This window comes from Peromyscus californicus, unplaced genomic scaffold (assembly GCF_007827085.1).
Source record: "Peromyscus californicus insignis strain IS unplaced genomic scaffold, ASM782708v3 Scaffold_6__1_contigs__length_162567912, whole genome shotgun sequence".
Classification (NCBI taxonomy): Eukaryota; Metazoa; Chordata; class Mammalia; order Rodentia; family Cricetidae; genus Peromyscus; species Peromyscus californicus.
Genome location: NW_026294584.1, coordinates 20778236 through 20793510, shown reverse-complemented (window position 1 = coordinate 20793510; position 15275 = coordinate 20778236). Strand labels below are relative to the sequence as shown.

At 40.1% G+C, this 15275-nt stretch overlaps 1 protein-coding gene across 7 annotated transcripts in view; it reads right to left on the bottom strand.

The window, feature by feature from the left end:
• Positions 1–15275, bottom strand: part of Dync1i1 (dynein cytoplasmic 1 intermediate chain 1) — a 303029-nt gene that overhangs the window by 242446 nt on the left and 45308 nt on the right. For 2 of the 7 annotated variants that reach the window (XM_052722314.1, XM_052722313.1), the window contains exons 4-5: positions 13757–13898; positions 68–127 (exon numbers count right to left, since the gene is read on the bottom strand). In XM_052722314.1, coding sequence (XP_052578274.1) covers positions 68–127; positions 13757–13898 — 202 coding nt within the window. The remainder of the gene's footprint in view (positions 1–67; positions 128–13756; positions 13899–15275) is intronic. The other 5 variants (XM_052722317.1, XM_052722315.1, XM_052722316.1 and 2 more) reach the window with 5 other exon arrangements.

The window sequence follows — 15275 nt, the reverse complement described above, 5'->3', positions numbered from 1 at the left end:
CTCCAGCATTTTAACACAACTATAGCAAAGAAATCATAGAAGGAGTAACAAAAGAGCAGACATATACCCAAGTTCTGAGTCTGACTGCAGCTGGAGCACTGAGGGGTCTGTGTCCCACTGCAGGGTCCTAATCGTGCAGCACAAAGGAAAAAGAACACAGAGAATTAACAAAGGAGGAGGGCAGCAGAACCAAGCAAACCGTGTCGTTCTTCAAGGCCATGGCATGTACGATACACACACACACAGAACATCCCCTCCACCCCCCAGGGATTACGACAAGAAAGTGAGGAGCCTGCCTTTCATTTGAGTAGCTGCTTGATATGAAAAGATGTGGCTGTGTCCATGGAAGAAAGCCTAGAGCCAGTTCCTCCAGCACACCACACACACACACACACACACACACACACACACACACACACACACACACACACACAATTGTACTACAGATTCATTGACTTGAGTATGTGAGCTGCTGCATGTCTCCCCAACATGTCAGAGCCCAAACACTTCTTGGAGCTCTAAGCTCTTCCATGGAACAAAGAGAATTAAGTACAGATGGACAAGGACAGTGGCATCTGGGGAAGTCAGACTAAATGGAGCATGACTGCAGGGTCTGGGGAACAGTTGGCTTCCTCGGGTCAGTTACTACAAATATAATGCTATTACATTTGAGACCGATGAGTCATTTTATCTATACAGATTGTACCCAAAATAGTCTTCAATGTTATCATTTGCCTTGAAGTTGCCAGGGACTTCTTACATCTTCTATATGTTTCATAACACATAGCACAGAATGTCAGTAATTGTGTGGACATCAACTTTCCCTTTTTTTTTTTTAAACAAGACGAGACAACTATTTCATAATAATCAGAGTATACACAGAGACCTTCCTCAGGTAGTCTCTTTACACTTTTCAACAAAGACTGTCCCAGTGAAATCAGGCATGAAGTTTTTCTGAGAGACAACTGATGGATCCTGTGTCCTTGCTGTTGGGCATGTGCCCTTCAAATCTGGTTTGACTTACCAGCTGGGTAACACTGGGAAAGCTGTTTAAGCTCTCAGCCCCCTTACCCCTTTGCTTACTAAAAATATAGACTAAAAAGCAATGACCTTGGCATCTCTTGAGAGATCATTGAAAAGACAGGCACTCAGGTCTCACCCCGGACTTACTGGCTCCACACTACAGCTTCACAAGGTTCTCAGGTCACCATGAGCATCTTAAGGTTTGAGAAGTCCTGCTTGGTTTCCTTGTTGTAAAGACTTGCCCTGGCTTATAATGCTATGAGTGCCATGCTTGCAGTACTTCTGAACTTACATATGACCTCTCTTCTCCTCTCCTACTTTAGGATAAATTGTATCCACCTCTTCTACCGGATATCTGCACGGCTCAGGAACGTGCATCTTTCAAAGTTTGGCTCCTATGTTCCTTCCTCAGAAATCTTCCATTTCTCTCCCAGATCTTAAGTGGCACTTCCTTACCATTCTCATTTCTTTCTTTTATTCTGCTCCCTCTTCTTCACAGTACTCATACTTAACGGAGATTTCATTATATATCCCTTTATTCGTTACTGACATCGTTTGATTCTGGACTCTAGCCTCTGCATGGCAGGTGCAACCACATCTCTAAGATGTCAGGGATGTACCTGGAACTGCACCCGTCACAGATGCTAATAAAATGGAATATATGCCAAATGAGTGACTGAATGAGTCTTTTTCTGATTGTCTGCATGGATTAAATGCAAGTCTACCTACAAAACACAAACAACAATTTGATTAAACAGTAGCTATGCCTATTACTACCAGTAATTTTTTTTTAGTCCCTGCCCTACTTGCCTAAGAGTTCCATCAGCTCTGCCTGCAAAGGCAGAAGGAGGAACATGCAGAGCTCTCCTGTTTAGCTCTGGCTGTATGTTTGTCTTCTTACCTGAATGGTCTGAAAGACAATTGTCCAAGTCCAGTGCAATCATGAACTGGCCACTGTTTCTTAGAGAAGCAATCCTAAAGCTTTAAGATTCATGCAGATGCCCAAAATTTTTGTTTACATGCCAATTCTGGTCTAATGGAGCTGCAGTGGCTTAGGATTTTACATTTTGGACAAGTTTCAGGAGATCTGCATGCTGCAGGTCTATAGATCACACTGGGCATCAGGTCTTAACCTTGATCCCAGACTACTGTGAGGGCTCAGTGAAACATCAGATGCAGACTCCAACTCAGAAATTCTGCTGTTGTAGCCCTGGGGTGCAGTCTGAGGGTTTGTATGAGTAACAAGTTCCCCGGTGGGAAGTTCAAGGCTGACTGTGGGACAGTCTTCAGGGAAAGCCTGGGTAGACAGAAACCTTTCAGGTGTCAGCAAACAAAAAGCATCATTTCTGCTCAGTTCTACCAGCAGCTGAAGTACAGTTTGTGTTAGCCCAAAGAACCAGAATGTCTGGGGCAGGATCCAGACATCAAAATTACTGAAATCCCTCCTAATGCTTCTCACAGGCAGCGAGAGGTGTGGATCACTGCTCTGGACCCACTCTCCCTCCGCTCAAGGAAAGTGGATCTTCCTGTTCTAGATGCCGGTTTCCCTTTGGTTCAGACAGTAGCAGGGATGTAAGCCATTGCAAACACTTACAGAGATCTACATAAGGGCACCGCCTCTGTTACAGACAGAAGTGCAACCTCTAGCTCTTACGGGATGGGATACATTTCCATGTCGGGGTGGTCTCAGGTGATAGCCAATGTGCCTTCAGATTTTGTTCGGATGCAACGACCTTTCTTGGAATTTTACACTCCTCTCTGCATATGAAGAATGCAATTATAAGTGGTCTAGCTCTTCTGTTACCTATTGAACCCACTGTACTCCAGCAAGAGTACTACTAGTCTTTGGATTTCTATCAGAATCATCTACTTAAGAAGTAAAGACTGTCTGGTGTTTGCATTTTAAAATACTTATTATGCTTTTAACTATGTGCAGATGTGTATGCCTGTGTGAGTATGTATGCATATGAATACAGACACTCGTGGAGACCAGAAGTGGATGTTGGATCCCCCGGAGCTGAAGTTACAGGTGGTTGTGAGCTGGGCAACATGGGCGCTGGGAATCAAACGCTGATCCTCTACACAGGCAGCACATGCTTGTAACTGCTTAGCTGCCTGTCCAGCCATGGTGTATCCTTTCTAACCAGAGCAACAGAGGTGTTATATGCAAATAAATGTGTGGCGGCCATGTCTTGCTCCATCAAACACTTTATTCAGCAAAAGAAATCCCAGGCATCACCAGCAGAAAGCTACAGGGGGAGATGTAATGCCAAGGGCACTGTCCCATGTGCTGCTTTTATTGTCTTTTCATGTTTTCCGTTATGGTCTGTGCAGAGGTCAGATTTACCCAGACTGCACTTTGTTTTGTTTGTTTGTTTTTAAGTAAAAAGGAACTCAAAGTCGGTTCCTTAATAGGCAAACACTGGTTTGTGTATTCAAGGATGGCATATGACCTTGAATTAAATGTTCACCAAATTATCTCTGTGCAGACTTACAGAGAAGCTACAAGGCAGGTGGCCGCATCATAGGGAAGCCACATCTAGACTTCAAGGTGAGAATTTGGGGCTCTGGGTGTGGCTTTTGTACCATCAGGCAAACCTTCTCCTATATCCAACACAAGAAGTAGTGGACCTAAAGCCCTTTAATATAAAAACATTAATAGACAACATTTTGGCTTGTTATCCTCTTTTGGGAATATTTTTATTGTGCCAATTAACATAAATATCACTTTGTAACATTATCAAGTTACTCTATTATTGAAAGTAAAATAGTCGTTCAGCCTACAGCTTCTTGGAGGATTTAAAATATTTCAGGGAATTTATTTATAGAAATGAAAGTAGTACTATAAAATATTATCATACCTTTTCTCATGTAAAAAACAATTCCCGTCTTGGCATAGCTAAGAATCTCAGTTAATACTAGATGACAACTAAATAAATGCCATAAAAGGGATTAAAGATAATAACATAGGTAAGTCCCCTCACTAAGTGATTTTTCTGTATGGCTGGTCAGGCTATGGGATGGGCCTCCTCTGTCCTTTCGGAGCAAAAGCAGGAGACACTCTCTCTCCATGGAGATAAGAGATGCCATCTGACTTGGCCCCTGAAGGACGGAGTAGGATTTGAACATACACTCGTCACCAGTGCCTATTTCATTGGCCATGTTGGCTGAGTGACTCTATGAGGCCCTGTAGACTTTAGCTGCCAACTGACCTATTTATCATGAGAACAATAACTTCTAGAACAATAACTTCTAGTCTGTTCTGGTTACTTGTAGATGCCTTCTTGGATTAACTCTCCAACTATCTATAAGGAACCCTCACAAGGGACCTTCAGTTTGCTCAGATACTGAGTAATCCAACAACCCCTTTCCTACTCTGTACTAAAAGACACTGTGATCCTCTGTTCCCAGGTTAGCAGCTATAGACATATCATATAAGGTCACTTTTATCAGCTTTGTTTAAAATACTAGGCACAGAAGCCTCCCATGTCATGTAAAACAATCACTTATTAAGTTATTAAGAACATCTTTGTTCTTATCCTTTCTGAGTTTTGGCTAACAAGAAAATGTCCAATAAGTATTTGGAAAACAATAGCTAAGAACTGTCATTTGTGATGTTAACACCCAACACAGCTGAACCATTGCCATACTGCTGTTGACATCTAAATCAGTATAGTTTTTAAAGCAATATGATAATGGGAAGCAAGAGCCATAATTGAATCACCCCTGGACAGGTTTTATTTCAAGAAACTCAGTCTGTAAGTAATACAGCATCAGAAAAAAAATAGGATCATAGAAAGAAGAAGATGATGGTGGTGATGATAAATAATGGCAGTGATTACGATGACAATTTCTGTGTCATCAAGTCCAATGTTCAAGTTCTGCCCCTCATTCTCGATCTCTTTTCATTCTATAGTAGTGCCCAGTCAGGATTATACCACCTCTTCTCACTTCTGTGCCTTACCTTAGGTCATTGTGATTGCATGACCCCCACATCCTCATCACCGTTGAACTCTGTATCTCACCTTTCCAAATCTGTGTTAGATGTGTCTGTGGACAAACCTACCCTTCCTTACCTCATCTGTCTTTCCATTCCTTATTCACAACCCTAACTTAGACTTGCAGAGTTTCTCTATCTGATCACTGGGTCCACAAATTAGTGGTCAGACCTTGAAAACAGAAAAATGCTGCAGCCCAGGGCTCATCTCAGACCTCTACCCTAAGTAAGAATTTAACAAGCTAAGTGAATTGAGTGATAAGGGACAGGTGTGGGAACTAGTGATCAAAACTAGTCTCCCAGAGTCTGATACTTGTCTTCTGTTTCATTCACATTCTACATCCTATATTTCTGATGTTCCTCTCCTTATCCAACTTTTCCAAAACATGTGCATTCCAGAAGGCTCAGCTCAAATTACCTTTGCCTACAATAATAATACCATTCAGAAACAATTTGTATATCTATGAGATGAGTGTCAGAGAAGTACCTTGGCTGCTAACTAAATTATTCTCTTGGTCACTCTACAATCCACTTGATCTTAGTAATAGCTATCTTATTATTACACTTTTACAGCAGGACCAAAGACTTTTGCTCTGAGCCCAAAAACTGGACTTCTCTCTTATTTCTGAAAGACAATCCTCACCTTGTTCTTTAGTTCCTATAACAACAGCCAAGACTTCCTCTGGAGTGGCATGCACCTTAAATCAGTTTGTCCAGGATGCTTGTCCCTTTCTGGACCATAGCTGCCTTGTCTTTAATTATGTCTTCATCTTTACACCAGTCTCATCCAGATTTATGTAACACACACACACACACACACACACACACACACACACACACACACACACACACACCCCAATAAACATTTTCCAAGTATCCAATATGTATCACTATGGACAGTAATAATGAGTTAAAATCACCGGTCCTCATCACAGTATTAAAAACCTGTTGCAGGTGTTTTTGGAATAATGGTTTACTGCGTTATTGTTCATCTCTGTAAGTACACATATTTAAAGCTATAAATTACAACAACATCTGCTTAGGTGGCTTCATTAAATATACTAGAGGGAGGCTCTCTCTAAGAAAGAACCAACTTTGTGTTTCCTGAAGATGTGGCATAGTGTCTTATGGACCATAAAGTCTCAAGTATTTATTGACAGAAGTGATGAAGAAAATGAACCAAGAATGCTTTACCTGCATTTACTGCAGATGGATGTGAAGTATGTGGTAAACTTGTTCTAAATGAATACTTTTTATTTTCTTCATTAAAAAAATAAAAGACTGTACTGCAACTTGATATGCCATGTTTGGCTGATAGCCCTACAAAGCCTGCCCTTTTCTGAAGGGAAATGGAGGAGGAGTGGATTGGGGGGTGGAGAGGAGGGACTGGGAGGAGAGGAGGGAGGGAAACTACAGTCAGAATGTAATATATATATATGAGAGAGAGAGAGAGAGAGAGAGAGAGAGAGAGAGAGAGAGAGAGAGAGAGAGAGAGAGAACTGAATCAGTGTGTCTGCCTCACTTTTTAAATATCCACCAAAGCACTTTTAGGAGTAATTCAGAGTTTTGTCTTTATTAGTACATATTGTTTTAATTGTGACATTTTCATGTACATAATGCATCTTGATCATATTTACCCCCATTATCCACTCTTGTTCCCCTCCCCACCCTTGCGGACCCCCTTCCTGTGCTTTCCTGTCTTTTTGTGTGGTTGTGGTTGTTTGTGCGTGAGTCCCTATATGTTAGAGAACTCAATCCTGTATGTCTTGATGCCATATGTGCTCTCAGAGGAGATTTCAGACTCACTTGCACACTGAGGAAGGAGAACCTATAGTTAGAGTCCTGACTAGATTGCTATATTTTCTCAGCCCAAGGCAACTTTCGTGAGTCCCTGCAACTAGGACCCAGGTGTCCATGGACTTCTGTTCTCTCCAAGATGGAGAAACAGGTCAAGGGCATGACACAGAGTCATCCCATATACCACAAATGTCCTGAACTCTGGGGCCACATATCTTCATTATCTCCTAATAAGACATGGAAAGAGTTTGGGCTAATATGAACATAGTGCCTGGCATAAATCTCTAGTCAATGTCTTACCCAGATACCTAATTTTTTAAAAATGCCATTTCAGAAGCAAAACACTAAATACTTAAGGGCATTTTTAAAATCCATCATATCACTCAATCTGTCACATTCATTAAAATGATGTCAAGTAAAGGATGGTATTTAGATAACGAGTTAATGTTTTACTTCCAAGTCCCAATTATTCCATATTTGGGACTGGCAATGATGTGGATAAGGATTTTCTTATGTTAGAAACAAAATTGGCACATAGCAATATATACTCACATCAGATTCTTTTTTGAAAGCCTCCTTTCATAATTTCCTGTGTAAGAATCCTCTCTCTAACACTGGAGCTCCACCGAGGCCACATGAAGCCACTGGGATGTCCATCTGAGCTGGACTCAAAATGAAATGAAGAATTTCCATCATGCCACAAGGACATGTTCACTCCAGTCTTACACAGAAGCCTATTGCCAAGCAAGTGATTTCTCTGGAAGGAGGCACAGCATCCATTGCCAAAACAGATGCTTGATTTGTGAGTAGTGCCATATGAGAGGCATAGTACATTCTGCCTGAAGATAGAGCCATAAGAGGTCAAAATTTTAACTGATCAAATAATGTGCTACATAAGGAGGGGAAAAAAAAGTCCTATGTGGTAATCTTAGTTGCCAAAGAGAGTGACCTTTAAAAAATTTATGTTTCATTGTTTTTAATTATATGTATGCACATCTATGTGTGGGTATGTGCATGTGAGTGCAGGTGGTCTTAGAGGCCAGAAGAGGGCATTAGATCCCCTGGAACCAGAGTTACAGGTAGTTGTCAGCTGACTGTCTTTCTTGGGTGCTAGGAACGGACTCAAGGGAGCCATCTCTCAAGCCAGAAGAAACTGAATTTCAGTCAGCTTTAAACCAGCGTCATCAGTTTCTCTGAAATCCAGTGAACTGATGGCATCCTGTAAAATTCTCCTCACATACTGATAACATACAATTGTTTGAATAAACACAATTCAATATTATTCAATTTCTCTATAGTTTTTAGCTATTTGGTTACTCTTTCACCCTTATTAACTCCTTAATACCTTCCCGCTAGTTTCTAACTTACCAGATTGCCATGGGAGATGACAACAAAGTGGGTCAAAAGTCTCTAAGTCTTATGTAGCTTCCGAGTCCTGGAGAATCTGACTGTGGGTATGAGTAAAAGTCCTGAAGATACTCTGCTGGGTGTTAAACCTCTATACCTATTCTTTTGCTGAGGCCATTCAGAGAACCAAGTGGTGTCCACCTGCAGTTAGCGCAAGTTGCCCACAATCAACTATTCCAACCCCCTTTAATTTCCTCAGATGAGCGTTCCCTGAGTGGTCAACCAGAGAAGTGCAGACTATACCACACATGCAGATTTTATGCAAGTATTATATCAACAAAAATCTAATTATTATCTCTATGGAAGACTAACATTCTAGAGCAGAAATCTGTCCTGGACTCATGAAATACATAGGGATCTGAAAGTCAGGCACACTCTCATGCTTCCCTTGGGAACTCTGTCCTCTGCTAAATGCTTCAGCACTCACTCCTTATGTTGCATTTGGGATCACTCACCTTCCTAAATAGCAAATGTTGATACATGGGAGGACAGGTATCAATTCCAAGTACTATGGGATTATTGTGGAGGTAATTAGGGAACTTGGAAGATGATATTGATATTAAAGTTAAATTGAAATAGAAAAATAAAGATACTTGACTAGAAAAATATATGAACTAATTAACATTGATGTATATAAGATGTAATAAATATGATATGAAAGAATATACAGTAGGGTGCTCATCTTTCGTAGTAGGACAGTGATGTTTTTATGCACTTACTTTGACTTGTTTATGTCTTATAGTTATATTAAATGCACAAGCAACATTTCAATAGTGATTATTAAGAATAAAATACTAGATAGCTAGGGAGATGGCTCAGTCAGAAAAGGTCCTGACACATAAACTTGAGGATAAGAGTTCAGATCCCCAGTAAGCAATGAAAACCAGGTGTGGGGCATACATCTGCCACCCAGTGTATGGGCAGACAGACAGGGGGATCACTGCATTTCACTGGCCAGCCAGCCGACAGGACTGATGAGCTCAGGTTCAGTAAGAGACCTTGTATCAAGCACTAAGGTAGAGAGCAATTAAAGAGGACAGCGTACACTAACCTCTGACCCCACACACACATTCACACATATGCATGCACAAGTGCAACCACCGACAAGAACACACACATACAACACACACTCCAGAAATAGATACATGGGTGTTTAAAGTTCGAATACAACGTTGAGTGGGATGAAATGGCCCTATTTATTGGAAACTAGATCTTGATGATGATAACAAGACTACAGTAAACAAACAAACATGTTTGCTAAAACACAGGGTAGCAATTGATATTATTATAATTCTTTATGCCATTTATTAAGATCAAACATCAGAGACCTCCTTTTCTGACTTGTTGATTATTTTGTTGATGTGCTAGGGAATGCCATTATTACAACAGAAGATTGTATAATATTCAATTACCATGTGAGGTTTTTATATGTGAAGTCATTTTGGAAAGTTCTTATATGGTTCAACCTTGAAATCCAGGTGAACTTTGTGAGGTCAATGCACATTCCATATTTTTCAGGGAAGTACAGCTGTTGGTGTGGCTGTGTTTTTGAAAACTTAAACATCCCACAGCAAAACAGGAAGAGAGAGTAAGTATGAAATTTTTATGAGCCAACCATATAAATAAAAATAATTGATATGGTCTGAATATTGTCATGTACATAGATTCCTTTCTGCTTCATAATCTGATGGTACATGAGCAAGTAACTCTAATGATGTAGACTTTAATCTAGCCATGTCTTGATGTTCAAAAATTTTACACAATTACTTGGCTGAAGATATAAGTATATAATCATGATTATCAAATTTGATAATGGTATCTACATGCTCTATGAGAAAAATTTTATAAGATCTCTTTCCATCTGATAAATATATAAATCAAAATGTGAAAAAGCATATGACTACAATAATAATAAGAGCTAACTCACAATTACAATGTCCTGCTTCTTCTAAGTGTTTTACCAATATCAATATTCCATTTTCAGCATAATCTTCTGAGGCATTTATATTAATTATTTGAGATGATGCAAAGCATAGGTATAGCTTATGAAAACTCAAGTAAATCAGCAGAGGTCAAAACAAGAGATTCAGTTATGTTCTGTGTGAACTTGAGAAAATGACTAATGCTTATGATGCCTCAATGATGCACTCAATACAAAAAATGGGGTAATGATTAATTCACAAATTCAAGAACATTCCCCAAATGCCTACTACATGGATTCAATTTCAAATTTAGTTCCCATTTTCAAGGAACTTATTATTTCACAAGGAAGATACAAACTCAAATAAACAAAAGTCATTTTTCTTCAAGGTCTATAAAGTATACTTTCTTCAATTGTAGTGCATAGAGGACATTTTCTAATGGGTTCAGATTAATATTCTTGTCATAGAGAGAAAATTGCTTAGTCTTGAAACCCAACAATAGGGGTCTGGAGTCTTCATGCATCCTCTAATTATGTGCTGTAATAACTCCACTTCCCTCTTTGATCTTTTCATACATTAGACTACTCTTGCATTTTTAACCAATAATAATCAATTATATTAGGATTCTCTATGCACTGTGTGGTATTCTAGCTGTGTATATTAAGGCTTTTATAAAAATATCCATGTTTATAAATAAAATTACCCTTTCAAATACTTTATCAATATAATTAAGTTTTTAAATCTAAGAGCATGTCCTTTGTCCACTATGATTAACTTAGAAATAGTTAATTGATTATATTAAATCAATCAAGAGAAGGAGCAAACATCACAAATAGAAGTTGTGAATGAGAAGTGGTATATAGAATCAAAATCAGAAATTATAAAACAAACAATTGTAACTCTTTAAGTTTTAATATATTTAATTTATGCCATTATAATTGGGAAATATTTTATATTTTTAGCTAAAGCATTTGCTGCTCTCAAAATGAGTAAAAGGGGGTTTTGCAAACTTTCTATTTACAATGCAGTGTTTTCATGAGAGACATGAAGTATGCCAATTTTCTTCTGACTCTTGGAAGACATTTTTAGTTTGAGCTTTAAATCCTGGCAAAGGAATAGAAGAATTTATGTGCACCATGAGGTATGAACAGATGTGTTAACTGGATTCTGAAATCTTTTAGAAGATTTCATAGTCTAAGCAAATAGGCATACTTTTGAGAGCAGGGGTGTCAGCATGTTCCCAGGCTGAGGTTCTGCGAAGATAATAGTAACTGTTTTAAAAAAATGTCACTTCTATATGAAAAAAAACATTTAAAATGGAATTCTAAAAACTGAAATTTGATATTCTCTTATACTATAACACTCATATACTTTATTAAAACAAAATCATAAACCTGTCTGGAATTTTATGTTCAAAACAAGAGCAAGGCGTCCTAAGCTATTCCTAATTTATTCTTCTCAGAATTCAAACTTCGTGCTTATTTTTTCGGGAAATGATTCTTTTCTTCGCTGCCAATTTTCCTGCATTCTAATGAAAGCAGCCTTTAGCAGGGATCTGCTCGCTGGCCCCTAGCTACCTACTCTAGTCAGAACTTGGCTATGATGAAGTGGAACTCACTGGCGTGTAACTGGGGTGGGAAGAACTGCTTCCCTCCTTCAAAACAATTCACTAGGTTAAAAACAACAACAACAACAATACAAGCACTTAAGGAGGTGGAGGAAAGGACAGTGGTGTCTTGTGAGGAGAACTGCCACTGTCCCAGAGTGCTGAGAGCACAGGTCAGCTTTTCAGCAAGTTTTCCAAGAGGCTCGTCAGCTGTGAAGCCAGTCAGAATTTCATGATGCCAGCTGCGCCCCACAAGGCTGAGCAGAATGACAACAACATGTTGGTACAGAAACCGTCAAATGTCTTAACGAGAGGCCAGTGGAGCCCCCAGGGAATGGGATCACATTATTCCAGCCCTCACGTAAATGGTAAATATTATCCAACTGTGTTGTTATCACCAACACCCCTCAAAGGCCTTCTGAAGCCTCCAAAGCAACAGATGACAGAAGATGTGTGGTGCCCCAAATCACAAGGACAATTTGCTAAAATAAACCAGCTTTGCCCCCACCAAAGCCTTTACTTTCATGCTTCTAAAACTGAAAGCAGTGCCCACTGCTTCCAAAGGCTTGCCAAGACATGATGCTCATGTTTGAGCACACCAGCAGGCAGGTACACCTGAGGAAATCCTGATCTTACTACTTCATTTCTGAGAGAAAAATACAAGCGCACTGCTCAGGGCAATTCTGGATGAGTCTCAGGGTATTTTCTAGTGTGTGTGTGTGTGTGTGTGTGTGTGTGTGTGTGTGTGTGTGTGTGTGTGTGTGTGTGTGTGTGTGTGTGTGTGTGTTTGAAATCGAGTCTTACTAAGTAGCACCAGCTGACCTTGAACTCATGACCCTCCTGCCTCAGCCTGTCAAATGCTTGGGTTTAAGAATGCACCTCCATGCTCGCTTAGCTACAGGTTCCTCAACACATTGCTTAGTTCTCTATGAAAATAGTGTACTTCCAGAAGAAATGCGTCTGAAAATGGATTATTTAGAAAAATAAAAGTGCAAACTTTTGCATCTCTTTCTCAACAGAAAGGTCCTGAAGTAGGGAAAGGTTGAAAGGTACAGAGACAACCCAGAGGCTGATTTGTCATACATGCATTTGGGGGAGGGGGGCTGGCTGTTTCCTTTATCTGAAGCTTGATTCAAGTATTTTATGATTTTCTCCCAAATTAAGAATCACAGCTAGAGGTCACATACTCATGTCTGCTTGTAATGAAAGTGATTTCTAGCTTCTTGTGAACAACTAGGAGATTCGGAAAACCTGGGTCCCCACTGCTAGAGCTCAACAGCTTGAACTAGCAGGAAAACTGTGTGTGTCTGAACAAGGGGGTGCTCACTAACTGGTCCCTCCAAGCCTCCACTCCACGTTCCTTAGTATCACCTCCTGGGGGCGCCTGTGTGCAGGAATCCCGGAGGACACAATCAACGTAAGAGAGTGAAGAGTGACTGTGACTCTATCAAGGTGTCTTTCTTCTCTCCACCCACTTACTCTTCAGCTATCCCTTTAGGGGTCAAATCAGAGCACACCCACATCCTGTCCCAGAAGTCTCTGGACATAGAGAGTGTAATCAAAGTTTGGTAACCGACTCCCTAAGTAACAACTGTGAACACCTGCTAAAATTCCTAACAATAGCAAGTTTGAGGACTGAGTTCTCAACATTGCCAGCTTGAGAAATCAAAAGTAGGGCTAGAAACCAAATCAAAGTTGGACAGTGAAAAGCTGGGTGTATGTTTGATGGAACTTGGCTCCTTCCCTGTTTCTTTTAGGCCTCAGCTAATGGAGATGTTCACATTTATTAAGGAAGATGTATGGTCTTCAATGAGCCAACTCAAGGAAGGGCAATTACTGTTATTTCTAGTGTTCAGACGAGCCTCTCTGTCAGTAAATATTGCAACTCAGCGTGGATTAAGCATGAGTAAGGATGTAACAGGTGCATGCAGAGCTGATGGCATTTTCAGTGTTCTCTTGTGTGATTCATATCCCACCATGGCCTTTTGAAAGGGCAATTCTTACCTTGTTAATGGCCCCAGATCGCCCGAGTCTTGGCTTCCAGCTTCACTGGGAGTGCTCACTGATTTCGAAGAGGGAGACATAGGGGTTGGGACTAAATAATGAAAATAACAGGTATCCCATGTTAAAAAATGCAGCGGCTGCACTGAGGAAGAGCAGTGTCAGACAAACCAAAACAGATGGACCCAAATTAAAGTGGTTGTATGGCCAGGGGAGATCGAGATGGGATAAGGAAAAAAAAAAAAGGAAAGAAAAGGAAGAAAGTCAAGTGAATTTTTCGTATTTTGGAAAATGAAAGTCTGAAATGAATTTAGACAGGATTAATTTAGGGATTCCGAGGCCATGTCCACCTAACGAAGTAAAATGGAGAACCACAATGGTTATCCAGATAGTTCAGCCTACCTTTCTCTGGTAGGAACTATCTAGATCATTCTAATTCTTCACTTTATTTTGTTAGTATAGATGTGACCTATTTAAAAGATGAGGTGTCTATAAAACTTTAAACGTTATGAAATGGATGAGCCTAAATAATTTTAAATGCCCAAGAAGGGTGAGAAATCTGTTGAGTGTCTAATTTAGAGAGAAATGTATGGGTTCATGGCGTGTAAACAACTCTGTGCTGAGACTAAGTGACAGAGAGGAAGGGTAAATGTTGAGCCTGGTAATTTAAAAATCTCTTTCAAAACAAAGGAAAATGCCAGCCTGCTTTGTTTTTACATTTAATGAACGGTTTCATCCCAGCCACTCTCTGCTTCATTCGGGACTGGTTTTCCTCTATCTCTGGCAGCCCCGGTAGACGCTGACACAGGAACAGAAGGAAACTGCCATTCTGAGGGTGGGAGAAAGCTCAAAGATAGGTGAGCTGACAACCTGAGAGAGGGTGATAAAGGGGAAACCAAACAAAACTAAGGAAGCACAAATGCAGTTTCTTTCTCCATCCTTCACATCAAGCCCAATGTCCTTCAGCCACTGACCACACCAAACAGGCAAGAGGGCCCCAGGCCGGCCAGTTCAGGGGATTCATACCACACATGCCAAGGAAGCCATGTGAGGAAAGAAACTTCAGTACAGGAGTGTAGCATCCCATTTGGTTTCCATCACATGTGATTTCCTTTTATTTATTTAACAGGGTAAAGGGCTTAACAAGTTTTTTTTTCCCCTTCAAATGTTGTACCAAAATGACAGAACAGTCAAGGAGCTGGGCATTTTCACGTGACTCTTCAATTAACTCCCTGATTACCCTTCATGCTAAGGCAGAAGGTAAGTTGGAGAGATGGGTGAAAATTTGTCTCATTGGAAGGAATTCAGGGGTAGCTGAGAACGTGGTTATGGACTGGGGATACTCAAGTATTTTGTTTTTAAAGTTTAATCACCAGCTTTATGCAGGGTAAGGGATAATAGGATATATCACTACTGTGTTTAACAAGTGTTGACATAGCAACCACATTTCAAAGACTATTTTGAAGCAAAAATATAATTGATCAATAGATGTCTAATTTACATCAGATGTCAGGTAAGTACA